Source organism: Thamnophis sirtalis, unplaced genomic scaffold (genome assembly GCF_051295495.1).
Source record: "Thamnophis sirtalis isolate CommonGarterSnake01/CBP01778 unplaced genomic scaffold, rThaSir2_p1.2 scaffold_13, whole genome shotgun sequence".
NCBI lineage: Eukaryota > Metazoa > Chordata > Lepidosauria > Squamata > Natricidae > Thamnophis > Thamnophis sirtalis.
The window spans coordinates 45,628,648-45,645,741 of NW_028261393.1; the positions used below are offsets into that span (position 1 = coordinate 45,628,648).

A 17,094-nucleotide genomic window follows, 5' to 3' on the forward strand; every position below is an offset into this window, starting at 1 on the left:
GACTGATTGCTGGAATGCCATTAACCAGTGGCAGTCCACAATTGGGGGGTTGGGGACCTCTGTCATAGAGAGATATCTGCAGGATGTTATTTAAAAATCAGGATGGTAACCACAGTGGAACAATCAAACCTCTACCCACTTTTTTATGTGGTACCCAGACTAGAATAGGATAGAATAGGATAGAATAGGATAGAATAGGATAGAATAGGATAGAATAGGATAGAATAGGATAGAATAGGATAGAATTAGAATTAATTAGAATTAGAATAGAATTAGAATTAGAATAGAACAAGAATAGAATAGAATAGAATAGAATAAGAATAGAACAGAATAGAATAGAATTGTGTGATTGGACACACAAGGAATTTGTCTTTGATGCATATAGAATAGAATAGAATAGAATAGAATAGAATAGGGAATAGACTAGACTAGACTAGACTAGACTAGACTAGAACAGAACAGAACAGAACAGAACAGAACATAATTCTTTATTGGCCAAGTGTGATTGGACACACAAGGAATTTGTCTTTGATGCATATAGAATAGAATAGAATAGAATAGAGAATAGACTAGACTAGATTAGACTAGAACAGAACAGAACAGAACAGGAACAGAACAGAACAGAACAGGAACAGAACAGAATAGAATAGAATTCTTTATTGGCCAAGTGTGATTGGATTCCCAAGGAATTTGTCTTCAGTGCATAAGCTTCCATTGTACATAAAAGCTATAAGTGATAAATCATGATCATAGTCATCATAAAAAGACATTCATCATAAATCATAAGATACAACAGTGATAGTCCTAGGACACTAAATTAGCAATCAACACAAATCATACTAGGAAACAAAATAAAATAATATAAATCATAAAGATACAAGCCACAAAGTTATAGTCATAAGCAGAAAAGGAGATAGTTAATAGGAAAGATGAGAAGAAGAATAGTAATACAGTCTTAGTAAATAGTTTGACGTTTTCATGGCAATTATTTGGCATGGGGTGGGGGGAACTGTCCCTATGTCTAGTTGTTCAGGTGTGCAGCGCCCTATAGTGTAGCTTTGAGGGTAGAGACCATTCTGACTTTTCCCCCTAACCTATAGAGATCCTAGTTTCCAGAACAGGTGTGTTTTGTGAGTACGGCTTTCTTGGAACATCAAGGGAAGGCTGAGGAGCATCTATTTGCTTTCTGCTGCATTTTACAGGAATAATCTGGTTTTCATTTCTTCTGTCCTAGTTACATTTTTGTGTCAAACGCTGGAAACTGCACCGTGAGGAAGCCAGTGTGAATCATGCTGTCTCTTGGCGCCATGAAAGGTAAATGAACATTATGGGATGCTTAATCCCAAATTTGTATAAACTAAACCTGAAATACGGAGATACCTTGGAGTTATGCTACGGGGTTAACTGTAAATGACAACACAACTTGATTACTTATTAAAAAAATCCAGAAATCAGAAAAAAACAAATAGAGATGAGTCAGGAGGAGTCTAGTAAAGCTTTATAAGATTAACACATTTTATTAAAACCCATAAGCTTTTATGAGCTACAGCTGATGGCATTAGATACGTAGAACAATTAAGGATTTAAATTATGTTGGATTTAAATGGTTGTGCAGGTACAAATTACGCCTGAGACAAATTAGGAGCTCTTTCTCAGTTAACAATTGTAATGTCTTCCAATTGTGTTTATTTGTTGAGACCTTCTGAGATAGGCTGAAAGCAGGGGTGAAATTCAGCAGGTTCTGACAGGGTCTGGAGAACCAGTAGTGGAATTTTTGAGTAGCTGCGGAAAGTTTTGAGTAGTTTGGAGAACCGGCAAATGCCACCTCTGGCTGGCCCCAGAGTGGGGTGGGAATGGAGATTTTGCAGTATCCTTCCCCTGCCATGCCCACTAAGCCACACCCACCAAGCCACACCACACCCACCAAACCACGCCCACAGAACCGGTAGTAAAAAAAATTGAATTTCATCAGTGGCTGAAAGTTGTTGATGGATGTGAACCCAGCACTTATCCCAGTGATGTTTCACTTTTTCCAAAAAACAACCTTGAGATCTTTAAAGCCACTTTTCCTCCTGAATAATCCGGTCAAAACTGTGTAGAATGATGAGGTCCTCAAGACAACTTTGCAGTCCAAGCTTTCTAAGTTTATCTGATACTCATTGGGTTCTCTGCTTTGGGGGGCTTCCAACTTCTTCTTGATCCATATTTTTTTTTTAAGATGGCGTCATCCTACCTAGTGAGGAAGACCGGAAACGGATTATTACCCAAATGAAAGTAAGGACAACTCTGAAAGGGGACAAGAGTTGGATCCATCAGAGGTCTGATTCTGAGGAGAAGCAGAACCACAGTCCATTGTGAGTAGGAAGCAACTCTGCACTAATATTTGCTCCAGTTTCCTGAACATTTTCTTCCCTTGAAAAAACATGGCTTCTTTTTAACCTTCCTGAACCTCAGAGGACACCTCCATACTGTCCTCATGTCCTTCTGGTTTGAGGAGAGCTCAAAGAACGACACTCAAACAGTGTCTGCCTCTCATACACAGGTTTGATAAAATGGGACCCAAATTGTTGGGGAAGTATCCCGACTCTGTAAACCGCTTAGGGCTACAAAGCACTGTGAATTGGTATATAAGTCTAAGTGCTATTGCTAGAAAGAGTGCAGAGAAGGGAAACCAAGATGATTATGGGGCTGGAGACTAAAACATGTGAAGAATGGTTGCAAGAACTGGACATGGCTATTCTAGTGAAGAGAAGGACCAGGGGAGACAGGATAGCAGTCTTCCAATATCTGAGGGGCTGCCACAGAGATGAGGAGGTCAAGCTATTTTCCAAGGCACTTCCAAGGCAAGATGAATAATGGATGGAAACTGAACAAGGAGAGATTCAACCTAGAAGAACTCCCAGACTTCTGGTTTCAAGCCTGATGCCTTTACCGCTAGACCAGACTGGAAATACTTTCATGCACAAGTCATCTCTCTCAGAGCGCAGTGCTAGATCCATTGTAAATTTGAGGTGCTTCATCCAGCCTTGTCCAACTAGAACAATCATGTCTTTATTTTTGACAATTTCTGTCTTCTTCCAGGGCATCTTGTACAGCGCCATCTTCCCACAGAGAACCACAGTCTCCTTCAGCACAAAAAAATATTTCCCCAAAGTGAGTATAAACTTTTTTCATTATATTTTAATTGTTGTATCATATCCATTTTTGGGATATAAATAGGAAGGTATGTGGTGGCTCAGTGGCTAAGATGCTGAGCTTGTTGATCAGAAGGTCGGGAGTTAGGCGGTTCGAATCCCTAGTGCCACGTAACAGAGTGAGCTCCTGTTCCTTGTCCCAGCTTCTGCCAACCTAACAGTTTGAAAACATGTAAAAATGCAAGTAGAAAAATAGGAACCACCTTTGGTGGGAAGGTAACAGCGTTCCGTGCACCTTCAGCATTTAGTCATGTGGCCATCATGGACAGTGCTGGCTCTTCGGCTTCGAAACGGAGATGAGCACCTCCCACTAGAGTCAGGAACGACTAGCACATATGTGCAAGGAGAACCTTTACCTTACCTTTATAAAAAAAAAAAGACACTTCTACAGTATATAGATTAATCCCTTGAATTTTGAGCTCAGAAGAAAATGCTGATATACACTTGTATAACCGGGGAAGGATTGGATTAGCTTCTGTCCTTGAGAAAGTCACAGGGTCACCTCTGATTAAATGGCTCAAAGTTTTTGTCTCTCTCTTTTCCATCTAGTTCTTCTTCAACTGCCACATCATCTTCTGGGTATCTCATCAGGTGAGTCAGAAGAAATTGCAGTACTCAGTTGCATCAACAGAGGGATAATTTCCCTCTGTTGATGCAACGGTGGCGGTGGTGAGCCAGGGTGGTGCAGTGGTGAGAGGGTAGTACTGCAGGCTACTTCTGCTGCCTGCTGGCTGCCTGCAACTTGACAGTTCAAATCTCAGCAGGCTCAAGGTTGACTCAGCCTTCCGTCCCTCCGAGGTGGATAAAATGAGGATCCAGATTGTTGGGGGCAAGAGGCTGACTCTGTAAACTGCTTAGAGCGGGCTGTAAAAGCCCTATGAAGTGGTATATAAGTCTAAGTCAGTGGTTCCTAACATGGGACCCACGCCTCAGAGGGGGGCAATTTGATTTTTAATGGGGGCAATTTGAACCTTGTTTAAACCAAGTTAATGGCCTTTTAGGCTTCCTCCGCATGAGTAGAGTTCACTTTTTGAGTAAAGTAAGAACTATTATGTGACAGGGGGGTGGGGGCACCAGGATTTTATAGATGCTTATGTGCGGCATGGCCAAAAAAAGGTTGAGAACCACTGGCCTAAGTGCTATTACTGTTGCTATAATTTCAAATTCACATAAAGTCATGGTACCACTTCGTACTGCACTGTTGAGTCTACACTTGGAATACTGCATCTGGCTCTGGTCACCAGGATACAAAAAGATGTTAGACCCTAGAAAGAATGTAGGGAAGAGCATCAAGGATGATAAAGAAGTCTGGAAGGTAACTCATACAATGAACAATTGAGAGAACTAGATGTGTCTAGTCCAACAAAGAGAAGGACTAGGGGTGATTGTCCATGGAGATTCTCAGTCATCCAGGTCACGGGTGTCCAAAAGGTGTTTTTTTCAAGAGGCACCTGGACTTCTGTTTTTTCTTTGAAGAGGTTTTGCTTCTCATCCAAGAAGCTTCTTCAGTTCTCCAGAGCTGAACGAGAAGTGAAACGTCTTCAAAGAAAAACCATTTGCCTCCTGAAAAAGCATCTTTGGGGTGACTAGGGGTGATATGATAGCGGTTTTGCAGTACTTGAGGGGCTGACACAGAGAAGAGGAGGTCAGCCTAATCTCCAAAGCACCAGAGGACAGGGCAAGAAGCAATGGGTGGAAGATCATCAAAGAGAGATACAATCTAGAACTAAGGACAAATTTCCTGAGAGTGAGAACAATTAATCAGTGGAATGGTAGAACACAGAATATTAGAATGGACCTTGGAAGTCTTCTAGTCCAACCCCCTGCTCAAGCACAAGGTCCTGCACCATTTCAGACAAATGGCTATCTAGTCTCTTCTTAAAAGCCTCCAGTGATGGGGGCACCCCCAACTTCTGAAGGCAAGCTTACCTCCAGAAGTTGTGGGTGTTCTATCACTGGAGGTTTTCAAGAAGAGGCTGGACAGCCATTTGTTCAGAATAGACATGGGCAGGGGGTCTCTGCTTTGATGGCTGAGGAATTCTAGAAGTTGAAGTCCACAAGTCTTAAAGTTGCCACAGTTGGAGACCCGTGGTTTAAGGTCTCCTGCTTGAGCAAGGGGTTGGACTAGAGCAGTGGTTCTCAACCTGTGGGTCGGGACCCCTTTGGGGTCGAACGACCCTTTCACAGGGGTCGTCTAAGACCATTGGAAAACACATATTTTCAATGGTCTTAGGAACTGAGACACCAATTTTATGGTTGGGGGTCACCACAACATGAGGAACTGTATTAAAGGGTCGCGCCATTGGGAAGGTTGAGAACCACTGGACTAGAGGCTGTCCAAGGTTCTTTCTCACCCTATTCTAGGTTCTAAATTGAAACAGAAAAGAGGGAATCGTTCATTTCATTCAGTATCTGGAATTCCTGCTGTGCGTGCTGATCTTTTTGGGGCCTCAATAACAGAATCCCAGCAGAATATAAAAGCTACCCACCTAAACCTAAGTAGGATGAGGGAATGCAATGGAGTGTTCCATAAGAAGGCACTGACCAGCACTATTCCAGGTTGCAAAGCTTTGCTCTAAGTCCCAGTCTATTCACCTGATGAAATTTGACCCAGGAATTTTCTGGATTTCTCTCTTTCTTCTAGGGGAGTTTTCACCAAGACCATTGATAAGTCATCTCCTTCCAAGACAGCATCCAATGGGACACAGAAAAGGTTGGCCTAAGAGTCAAACTTCAACTTTGTTAGCTTGGTACTAAGAGGAACAGAGGTGTTTTCCTTTCCTTTCCTTTCCTTTCCTTTCCTTTCCTTTCCTTTCCTTTCCTTTCCTTTCCTTTCCTTTCCTTTCCTTTCCTTTCCTTTCCTTTCCTTTCCTTTCCTTTCCTCTTTCCTTTCCTTTCCTTTCCTTTCCTTTCCTTCCCTTCCCTTCCCTTCCCTTTCTTTACTTTACTTTACCTTATTGTCATTCCACCTCGTACAAAGAAATTAAATGCCACCTTCAGTGTACATTATACATAAGAAAACTATAAAAATAAAACACAAACATGCATCTTCACATTCTATACGATTGAATTAAAACCCCTGATATTGCATTAATATTGCACTATACTGTAGAATTCAGTATAGCTACTGCTCTGGGGTAGAAGCTGTTTTTCAACCTATTTGTCCTTGTTTTTATTGTCCTGTACCGTCTGCCAGATGGTAATAGTTCAAAAAAAAAAAGTTAATCATCTGCAAAAAAAATTGCTGGATTACTATGATACCATTACTGGATGCAATTGGTGAGAGCTCCAATTCTCTTTTGCTAGCACATGCATTCAACCCACAAAGAACTGTAAGTATTTCTCCATGTGCGATATCTGGTGGCTTGCCGCTCCCATTCTGGTTCTTTAGTACATTTCTGTCTTTAATTAATTAAAATTCAGTTAAACAGCATCATGTATTGGGGCCCTGAAAGTAGATTGTGCCACCCGCTATCTGGAAGAGTATCCCCCCCCCCAGAAATCTGTATAACTCCCACCCTGGTGATATCCTACAAGGCACATCTGGATCAGCCCCACAGGCCTTGAAGTGGGACAAAATCAGTGGTGGGTTTCAAAAAAAATTTGAACTTACTCTGTGGGTGTGGCCTCCTTTGTGGGAGTGGCTTGACGGCCATGTGTTCTCTCTCTCTCTCTCTCTCTCTCTCTCTCTCTCTCTCTCTCTCTCTCTCTCTCTCTCTCTCTCTCTTGTCTCTGTCCCTTTTCCCTTTTTTTCTTTCATCTCTCTCACTTTTTCTTTCTTTTTTCTTTTTTCATTTCTTCCTCCCTTCCTTTCTTTCTCTTTCTCTCTCTGTGTGAGTCTGTGTGTGTGTGTGTGTGTGTGTGTCAGTGGTGGGTTTCAAAAATTTTTGGAACCTCTTCTGTAGGTGTGGCCTGCTTTCCGGGTCCACTGGTGGAACCTCTTCTAACCGGTTCGGTAGATTTGATGAACCGGTTCTACTGAACTGGTGCGAACTGGTAGGAACCCACCTCTGGACAAAATCCCCTCGAAGAGGTTGCCTTGTACGATTTGACTGTGTTTTGTGTATGTTTGGATAATGGGCTCCTCATGTTTGGTTCCTTATTTTATTGCTCTGGCTTTTTATTATGTAGAATATCCAGAGCCAGTTAGAATGGCACAGTCTTTGAATCCTCATAAATAAACAAACAGGATGCATTTAATTTGTTTCCTTTATTAATGAAAATTAAAATCTGCTTCATTGTGGTGCCACGGTCGAAAATCTTGTTTTGTTATTTATTTATGTCATCAGATTTGGGAAGCTGCCTGCTTTCCAAATGACTCTGGGCAGTGTGCATTACTTAAAAGAAAAAAAGAGTGTGTGAGAAAGAGAGGGATTAAAAAAGATTGAAAAAGAAAAGATATACTGTATATACCCAGACAAAATTTCTCATGCTGTTCCAAAAGAAAACTGTCCTTTGTGGAAAGAAAGCCACATTTTCAAAGACTTTTGAAATCCTTATAGGTTGGGAGCCATGTGAATTTTGGGATCTTTTCCAACGGGAAAGTACCATAGCTTGTTATTTATGTGCCCTTCTACCCCATGTTTCCTTACATCAAAGGGAAACAAAAAAATCTGCTTTTAAAATGAAATATGCTCATTTAGACAGAAAATCTGGACAGCGTACTAAAAGGCAGAGACATCACCCTGCCAACAAAAGTGCGTATAGTCAAGGCTATGGTTTTCCCAGTTGCAATGGATGGCTGTGAAAGTTGGACCATAAGGAAGGCTGAGCGCCAAAGAATGGAGGCTTTTGAGCTATGGTGCTGGAGAAGACTCCTGCGAGTCCCTTGGACTGCAAGGCCATCCAACCAGTCAGTCCTAGAGGAGATCAACCCTGACTGCTCTTTAGAAGGCCAGATCCTGAAGATGGAACTCAAATGCTTTGGCCACCTAATGAGAAGGAAAGACTCACTGGAGAAGAGCCTGATGCTGAGAAAGATGGAGGGCAAAAGAAGAAGGGGACGGCAGAGAATGAGGTGGCTGGATGGAGTCACTGAAGCAGTCGGCGTGAGCTTAAATGGACTCCAGAGGATGGTAGAGGACAGGAAGGCCTGGAGGAACATTGTCCATGGGGTCGCGATGGGTTGGACACAACTTTGCAACTAACAACAAATGCTTATTTACAACAATAACATTAAAATACTCCAGATAGTCCAATGGCTGATTTTGAAACAGCTTGCCTCTCTGCTTAATTTTGGGGCTCTCTCTTTATTGAATCTTTTGATGTACCCCTCCTTTTTTTTCAGTGTCAAGAGCCCAAGCCAGACCTCTCCCTCCTCCCAAGGGCCCAAGATGTCCACTGAGGATTACAAAAAACTGTGAGTATCTCAAAGTAAAGAGGTAGTAGGGCCAGCAGCTGTGCCAACTGGAAGCACAGATAAGAATCATCCTTCAACTGAAGCGGTCAAAGGATCATGGAGGGATGTTTCTTCGTTGTTGTTCTGAGTTACTTTTTCTTCTCTCTCGCCCTCTTCTCCCTTCTCCCTTTTTAAGTAGGTGACATGATTAGAAGTTAGGGAAGAAAGAAAAGGAAATCTTTTTTAAAATAAAAGGTGATATGATCAAAAGCTAGAATAAGTGATAGAAACCAGAAAAGGGGGACTGTTAGCATAGACTTTTTATACAACAAAATGAAAGTAATAACAAGAGAAAACGTGGAATAATTGAATAATGATAGATTATAAATTAATAGGAGTATGCATTATTATTAGAAATATACCATATTTCCCTGAAAATAAGATAGGGACTTCTTTTCTTTTGACCCCCCCGATAGAGGTGGGTTTCTACCAGTTCGCACCAGTTCGGTAGAACCGGTTCGTCAAATCTACCGAACTGGTTAGAAGAGGTTCCACCAGTGGACCCGGAAAGCAGGCCACACCTACAGAAGAGGTTCCAAAAAATTTTGAAACCCACCACTGACACACACACACACACACACAGACTCACACAGAGAGAGAAAGAGAAAGAAAGGAAGAAAGAAAGAAAGAAAAAAAGAAAAAAAGAAAGAAAAAGTGAGAGAGAGATGAAAGAAAAAAAGGAAAAAGGGACAGAGAGACAAAAGGAAGGAAAGAGAGAGAGACAGAGAGAGAGAGAAAGAAAACACATGGCCGGCAAGCCACTCCCACAAAGGAGGCCACACCCACAGAGTAGGTTCGAAATTTTTTTGAAACCCACCACTTCCCCCCAAAATAAGCCCTTGGCCTTATTTTCAGGGAGGTCTTATTATTTTTGAGGTGCAGGAGCCGGGGAGCGTGGTCACCTCATGGCTGCTGTTGTGTTGCAATATTTTCAGGGAGGGCTTATTTTTTGGGGAGGGCTTATTTTAGCGCATGCGCTCAAAAGCCCGACTGGGCTTATTTATCTGGGGAGGTCTTATTTTCAGGGAAACAGGGAATAAGTGGATTGAATGTAAGGAATTTGATTAACCTAATTAGCTTTATTTGTAATAGAACGTCTGAAACTCAGGCGCCACACTGTTCACATGTTGATTTGATATTTTGATTTTAAAAAACCTTTAAAAAAATCCCTTCAACCTCTAACTAAGTGTTTCTTTACTGGCAATTGGAAAAGGAAATCTCTCTCACACACCTTCTCTTTTATCTGTGCTTCAGAGCTCCCTATAATGTTAAGCGTGAACTCTCACAGCCAGGAGCTGGACAACCCTCTGTTTCTCCGGAGGAGCAGAAAAAGAGGTACCTTGATTCTGCGCAACTTGGGGTTCTCTGAGCTTTTTGATGGTGAGAGCCATCTATCAGGGCAACTTGGTCTACCCAACTATGGGATGGAACACACTGCTTCCGCTTTCGCCTTTCAGCCCCAATCTAGGAGCCTTCGCAGGCAGCCACTTTTGAGACAAAGTTTTTTTGTGTGTTGAATTTATATTTTACAGACAAAGAAATAAAAGAAGACTAATATAGATCTATTTCAAGCTATTTAGCTCTCGTCAGCTAGCCATGCCCTTCTGGGATTCAAACCCAGACTACTTGCATATTAGGTAGATGTATTAACCTCCAAGCCACATGCTCTGAACTTGATGGTTTTCTTGCAGACATCTCTTTACCCAAGTGGGTAACATCATCAGTGTTAGAAGTGTTAGAATTGTAGAGAGAAGGAGCAATGTGGGATGCTTAAATTCTCTGAGCTTGGTGGTTTTCTTGCAGACATTTCTTTACCCAAGTAGGTAACATCATCAGTGTTAGAAGGGACTAGGGTTTATAGAGAGGAGAGGGAGGGGGATTATGGATCCTTGGATTCTCTTAGCTTGGTAGTTTTCTTTCAGAAGTTTCATTACCAAACTAGGTAACATCACAGTGTCATCTACGTATATGAAAGTCAGAGATGTAAATGATTCTGAGTGAGGTCTCGAGCCTTTTCTTTTTATCTAATAATAAATGCATCCAGAAGTTCCACAGCTGGGAACAGAGGATGCCGCTTCCTAAGGAATCATATTCTTGGTCCAGCTAATTTAGTACTGTCGACATGCAAGGAATTGTCCACCAGTCTATCTGGAGATTCCATTTTTGGTGTCTTTTTATTACATACAAAGTAGGTGCCATCCCTCCTGTTGAGTTATGGTCTTCAACCGTTCCATCCTTCCTTCCCTGCCATTTTCTTCCCAAGTTGTCAATTATGCTCAAGTTAGGTTAAAGACAAGCAAAGTTCAGTCTGGAAAATCTGAGAGCTTTATAGCATGAACTTAATGACTTATGGATGAAGATATGGATTGAACCAGTTAATCTCTTGGGTACCACTTGGGGGTGGAGCTGAATCAAAGAGTGGGTGGAGCTAGAGTGGAAATGAGTGGGGGATGACGAATTTTATTTCTATTTTTTCATTTTCTTCCTTTCGGCACCAATTTCTTTCCCATCCCGACACTTTTTTCAGGAATCTGGATGGATTTCTTGAATCAGTTGAAATTCAGTCTAGGATGACATTAAATTAATGCACTGCAACTCATTTGAACATCCCTATTGAACAGATGCTGTTGTTCCCAAGGGATTTAAAGGCAGAGTCAATCTTCTAACGTTAAACCAATCTTTGGCTTATTCTCAGTCTAGTTGAAGAGCAATTGGACAGAACAGTCTTTCATTTGAAAAAAAATGACCTGCAAGTAAAAAGTTACTAGGTCGTGGAAAAGAGGAGGAACCTCTTAGGAATGATGCCAGAATAAAACCCCAGGGTTGTTATGATCTGGAATGTTATCTCTTTTTTCATCCTTTGCTTTGTAGGACAGAAGCTGCCAGCAGTGTTTTGAGACGATCAGCCGGCAGAGAACGCTCCTATGTCCTTTCAGCTGCAAAGAAAACTGGAGGGTAGGTTTAAAAACAAAACCATATTGAGAATGACGGCCAATATATGTGTCCCGGGATGCAGTTGCAGAATCCAATCTGGATCGGTCACCAGAACCAAAGGTTTTGTCTTCCGAGCTTTCGGACTTGAGCTGGAGCCCATCTTCAAGGGGACTTCCACGTTGAGGAAAGTTATTAGCAACAAAGAAGAGCACAGATTTTGCTAAATGAAGATCAGCTATAGCAAAACTGGTCAAGAAATTTAGAAAGGAAAAGCTGCAGTATTTATAGCAAGATGTGAAGTGTTTCTACTCTATTAAATAACTTCAATCAACAAAATAATGAAACTTAGAAAAGTTGCAATTTTTATAGCAACACATGAATTCATAAAGTTATTCTATTCTATTAAATAACTTTAATTCACAAAACAATGAAACTTAGAAAAGTTGCAGTTTTGATAGCAACATGCATGTATTTGTAAAGTTATTCTATTCTATTAAATAACTTTAATTCACAAAACAATGAAACTTAGAAAAGTTGCAGTTTTGATAGCAACATGCATGGATTTGTAAAGTTATTCTATTCTATTAAATAACTTTAATTCACAAAACAATGAAACTTAGAAAAGTTGCAGTTTTGATAGCAAATGCATGCATTTGTAAAGTTATTCTATTCTATTAAATAATTTTAATTCTCAAAACAATGACACTTAGAAAAGTTGCAGTTTTGATAGCAAATGCATGCATTTGTAAAGTTATTCTATTCTAGTAAATAACTTTAATTCACAAAACAATGAAACTTAGAAAAGTTGCAGTTTTGATAGCAACATGCATGGATTTGTAAAGTTATTCTATTCTATTAAATGACTTTAATTCACAAAACAATGAAACTTTAAAAAGTTGCAGTTTTGATAGCAAATGCATGCATTCGTAAAGTTATTCTATTCTATTAAATAACTTTAATTCACAAAACAATGAAACTTAGAAAAGTTGCAGTTTTAAAAGCAACATGCATGCATTTGTAAAGTTATTCTATTCCATTAAATAACTTTAATTCGCAAAACAGTGAATGTACTCTTAAAGTGAGACCCTGTTCTTCTGAACGCAAAGTAGATTTCATTTTTTAATATGTAATATCAATCTTGTCTGTTTGCAGAAGTCCAACGCAAGAGATACCAGCCATTGTGGCTAAAAAGTAAGTAAGATTGAAGTCCTTGCCAGTGTGAGCAGAAATGTCTTCAATTCTAACAATGCAGAGGTGGGAGGAACTATATATTTTATTTGAAGGGTGTTTTCTTTAAAGGATTGATGTACCAGATGACTTCGGTCCGCGATCCAGAAGTCAGACTGTACCTGCCTCAGCCTGGTTTAACAGTCGTGGGAAAAGGTAAATAACCCATTACTCTTATTCTTAACATCGCTATGATGATCTGCCATCATCAGTTATCAGTTATTTTCTTCCTCTAGTGTTTACATTTATCACTTATAAAGTGAATAATACTTTCTCAACACTACACAAATGTTTGTGAGGAGATAAACTTTCTTTACCTCATCATTGGACAGGGTGGCTCAGTGGCTAAGACGCTGAGCTTGTAGAAAGTAGAAAGGTCGGCAGTTTGACGATTCGAATCCCTAGCACCGCGTAACGGAGTGAGGTCCCAGCTTCTGCCAACCTAGCAGTTCGAAAGCACATAAAAAATGCAAGCAGAAGAATAGGAATCACCTTTGGTGGGAAGGTAACAGCGTTCCGTGCGTCTAGTGGTGAAGATGTTTGCCTCCCATTTGTAACGTTGAGAGTTCATCCTTGAGATGTTTGCCCTAAGACGCAAAGAAAAAAAAAATCTGCTGTGAGCTCTGTGTAGGCATCAGGAAGGGCATCTGGCCAGTAAACGCTCATCTATACTCAGTCACCCGACTCTCTGTCAGGAATTACAGAGTTATAAAGGGGGAATACCTGAACCGGGAGGCCCTCACAACAGTCACTCGTGCCCTTGTGACCTCTAGGCTGGAATACTGCAATGTGCTCTACATGGGGCTGCCCTTGAAGAGCATTCGGCGACTTCAGCTAGTCCAGAATGCGGCCGCGCGAGCGATTGTGGGTGCACCTCGCTTCACCCACGTAACACCTATCCTCCGCAAGCTGCACTGGCTGCCTATTGATCTCCGGGTGCGCTTCAAGGTGCTACTTATCACCTACAAAGCCCTTCATGGTAGTGGGCCTGGGTACTTGAGAGACCGCCTACTGCCAATTACCTCCACTAGACCGATACGATCGCATCGATTAGGCCTCCTCCGAATTCCATCTTCCAGCCAGTGCAGACTGGCAACTACCCGGAGGAGAGCCTTCTCGGTGGCTGCTCCGACCCTCTGGAACGAACTCCCCGTGGAGATTCGGACCCTCACCACCCTCCAGTCCTTCCGTGCCGCTTTAAAGATCTGGCTGTCCCGGCTGGCCTGGGGTTAAGATTCTAACCCCACCCGAATTGTGTGACTGTTGTGCTCTCTTTTTAATATGTTGTATTGTCTCCATGTTGGAGTATTGTTTGTCTTCCCCCGCCCCTTTTTGAACTGTGAGCCGCCCTGAGTCCCCCCAGGGAAAAGGGCGGCATACAAATAAAGGGGGGGGGAAATTTAGTTGGATTAGTAATTCCATGGTTTGTAGAGGAATCACAATATGCACACCAACTGTTTTGTCGACAGCACTAATGGAGAAAGAAGAACCTCAAAGTATCCTCAGAATGAATCAAGGTTGTCCAATACTTCCGTGAAAACCAAGTTAGTATAATCTGTAATCCCCCCCCCTCCATTAATATGGCAATCAGCCTGACTACAAAACATTAATTTGCTTTGAAATTTCTTTTAAACGAGAAAAGAATTTTTGAAAGATCATTGATGTTGACAACTTAAGTGTGCCAAATTATTTTGAAATAGTGCATTACCATCCATCAAGTAAAATAATGTGTTGATTAAAGTAGCAATTAAACTCGCAGGTGTAAACTTTAATTTCAAGCAGCTATCACGATCAGGTTATAGCCACTGTCAATTGCAAAAAGATATATCTCCTGTGTCCAGATTCATGTTACATTAAGGAAACATCCCATCACAAGATCCCCATAGAGATGAGGAACTCCTCTCTAGAGGTTCTCCAGAAGTTGCTGAACTACATCTCCCAGCATCCTTCACTTATCTTGGGGATTGGGGCTGGTTGAAATTGTAGTTAAGCAATAGCAATAGCAATAGCAATAGCAGTAGACTTATATACCGCTTCATAGGCCTTTCAGGCCTCTCTAAGCGGTTTTACAGAGAGTCAGCCTCTTGCCCCCAACAATCTGGGTCCTCATTTTACCCACCTCGGAAGGATGGAAGGCTGAGTCAACCCTGAGCCGGTGAGATTTGAACCGCTGACCGGCTGATCTAGCAGTAGCCTGCAGTGCTGCATTTAACCACTGCGCCACCTTGGCTCTTATCTGTGGAAGGTTCCCAGATTTTCATTTAGCAAATGCACAACATAGCTGAATCAAAATGTCAGTCTCAGAGAAAAATAGGTTCAATGAATTCAGGACAGATAAGTTTTATAACTCAGGACTGTCCCTCGGAATGGACTCCAAAGCGTATTGACAACCAATACGGTGATCACAAAAAAAAATTGATGCAATATTTACATTTTTACCTATTAACATCTACAGAACCCTCACATCCTGGACATAAATTGTGTCAACTTCTACCCTCCAAATGACGCTACAGAGCACTGCACACCAGAACAACTAGATACAAGGAATGTTTTTCCCCCCAAATGCCATCACTCTGCTAAACAACTAATTCCTACAACACTGTCAAATTATTTACTATTACTATTATTCTTCTCATCCTTCCTAATACCTATATCCTCCCACTCATGATTATAACCATGTTGCTTGTATCTATACAATTTATATTGTTTTATTTGCTTCCTAGTATGATTGGATTGCTTATTAGTGACCTATGACCATCACTAAGTGTTGTATCTTATGATTCTTGATGAATGTATTTTATTTTTCTTTATATGTATACCGAGAGTATATGCACCAAAGAGAAATTCCTTGTGTGTCCAATCACACTTGGCCAATAAAGAATTCTAATAACTTGGATGCCACATTAAAGAATGTTTCTTTTTCTCTTTGCTTTTGTAGTGTTGATACAACCAGCAGCAGAAATGTGGCCTCGAAACCCTACCTTGAAACTTCATTCAACTATTCCACATCTGTGGAGCAGAGGTGGGTTGCTCCCGGTTCAGCCTGGATCGGGCAAACCGTTAGTAGTGGCGGCGGGAGGCTCCGCCCACCCACCTGGACGCTTCTGCGCATGCACAGAAGCATCACGCGTGCGCATGAGCAAACTGGTAGGGAAATTCGGCGACTTCAGCTGGTCCAGAATGCGGGCGCGCGAGCGATCGTGGGTGCACCTCGCTTCACCCACATAACACCTATCCTCCGCGAGCTGCACTGGCTGCCTGTTGGTCTCCGGGTACGCTTCAAGGTGCTACTTGTCACCTACAAAGCCCTTCATGGTATTGGATCTGGGTACTTGAGAGACTGCCTACTGCCAATTACCTCCACTAGACCGATAAGATCGCATAGATTAGGCCTCCTCCGAATTCCATCAGCCAGCCAGTGTCGACTGACAACTACCCGGAGGAGAGCCTTCTCGGTGGCTGCTCCGACCCTCTGGAACGAACGAAAAGGGCGGCATACAAATAAAGTGAAAACTAAACGAAACTAAAACGAAACTAAAAAATTAGAAACCCACCACTGCTGTGGAGAGCAGGTCATGTCCACGACAAACCCCAGATAAGGTTTCTTAGATTTGTTGGTTTATCTAGGGAATTTTCAAACTGCTTGTATGTTTTAAGGAGTAAGATCAGAGGTGGGAGCCGAGTAGGTAGCAACTTGGCTGGCCACACCCCCGAACCGGTTCTATCGGAGGCGCCATAGGTGCTGCCATCTTGTTTTTTGCTTCTGCACATGCGCAGAAGCATTTTGTTTACTATTGTGCACGCACGCGAAGCCCCCATGTGCCCGTAGCACACCCCTGAGCAAACTGGCAGTAGCATAAACTGGAACCCGCCCCTGAGTAAGATGTTCTTTAACTTTCTTTTGGTTAAATGTTCAAATACAGGGTCTCCTTGTTTTTTTGGATCATCTGAGTGTGATTCATTCGTTGCAACAGAAATTGACTGACTGGCTTGTCACTCAAAACTGTTACTGTGTAAGACTGTAACTGACCCAGCTCCCCAAACATGACAAATCCTTTGATGTGAACTCAAAAGATCCCTTTATTAGGAGCGCCAGGAGCCCCAGTAAAAAAGTTTCTCTCTCAGGCTAACAAGTCCCTCTATCCGGAAGAGGGATAGTTGTCTGCCCCATCTGTTCATCTCTGCCCCCCTGCCTTTTATCCCCAAAGCTAGGGTAGGGCTTGCTTGCAGTGGTGGCTCTTCTTTCCCAAGGACCGGCCCATAGATTTCCACTGCTCTCCTCTCCTCTGCCTTCTGCACAGCCGCGCGTCAGGCACTGGACCCAACTGTTCCTCTTCTACT

At 41.9% G+C, this 17,094-nt stretch overlaps 1 protein-coding gene across 3 annotated transcripts in view; it reads left to right on the top strand.

The window, feature by feature from the left end:
* Window positions 1-1,227: 1,227 nt before the first annotated feature.
* The window catches only part of ZNF185 (zinc finger protein 185 with LIM domain), a 41,970-nt gene continuing 26,103 nt past the window's right edge, over window positions 1,228-17,094 (top strand). For 2 of the 3 annotated variants that reach the window (XM_087727138.1, XM_087727140.1), the window contains exons 1-12: window positions 1,228-1,314; window positions 2,219-2,354; window positions 3,082-3,153; window positions 3,744-3,785; window positions 5,839-5,907; window positions 8,482-8,553; window positions 9,847-9,927; window positions 11,464-11,547; window positions 12,679-12,717; window positions 12,826-12,909; window positions 14,223-14,297; window positions 15,692-15,775. In XM_087727138.1, coding sequence (XP_087583264.1) covers window positions 1,290-1,314; window positions 2,219-2,354; window positions 3,082-3,153; window positions 3,744-3,785; window positions 5,839-5,907; window positions 8,482-8,553; window positions 9,847-9,927; window positions 11,464-11,547; window positions 12,679-12,717; window positions 12,826-12,909; window positions 14,223-14,297; window positions 15,692-15,775 — 863 coding nt within the window. In that variant the 5' untranslated portion in view covers window positions 1,228-1,289. The remainder of the gene's footprint in view (window positions 1,315-2,218; window positions 2,355-3,081; window positions 3,154-3,743; window positions 3,786-5,838; window positions 5,908-8,481; window positions 8,554-9,846; window positions 9,928-11,463; window positions 11,548-12,678; window positions 12,718-12,825; window positions 12,910-14,222; window positions 14,298-15,691; window positions 15,776-17,094) is intronic. The other variant, XM_087727139.1, reaches the window with a different exon arrangement.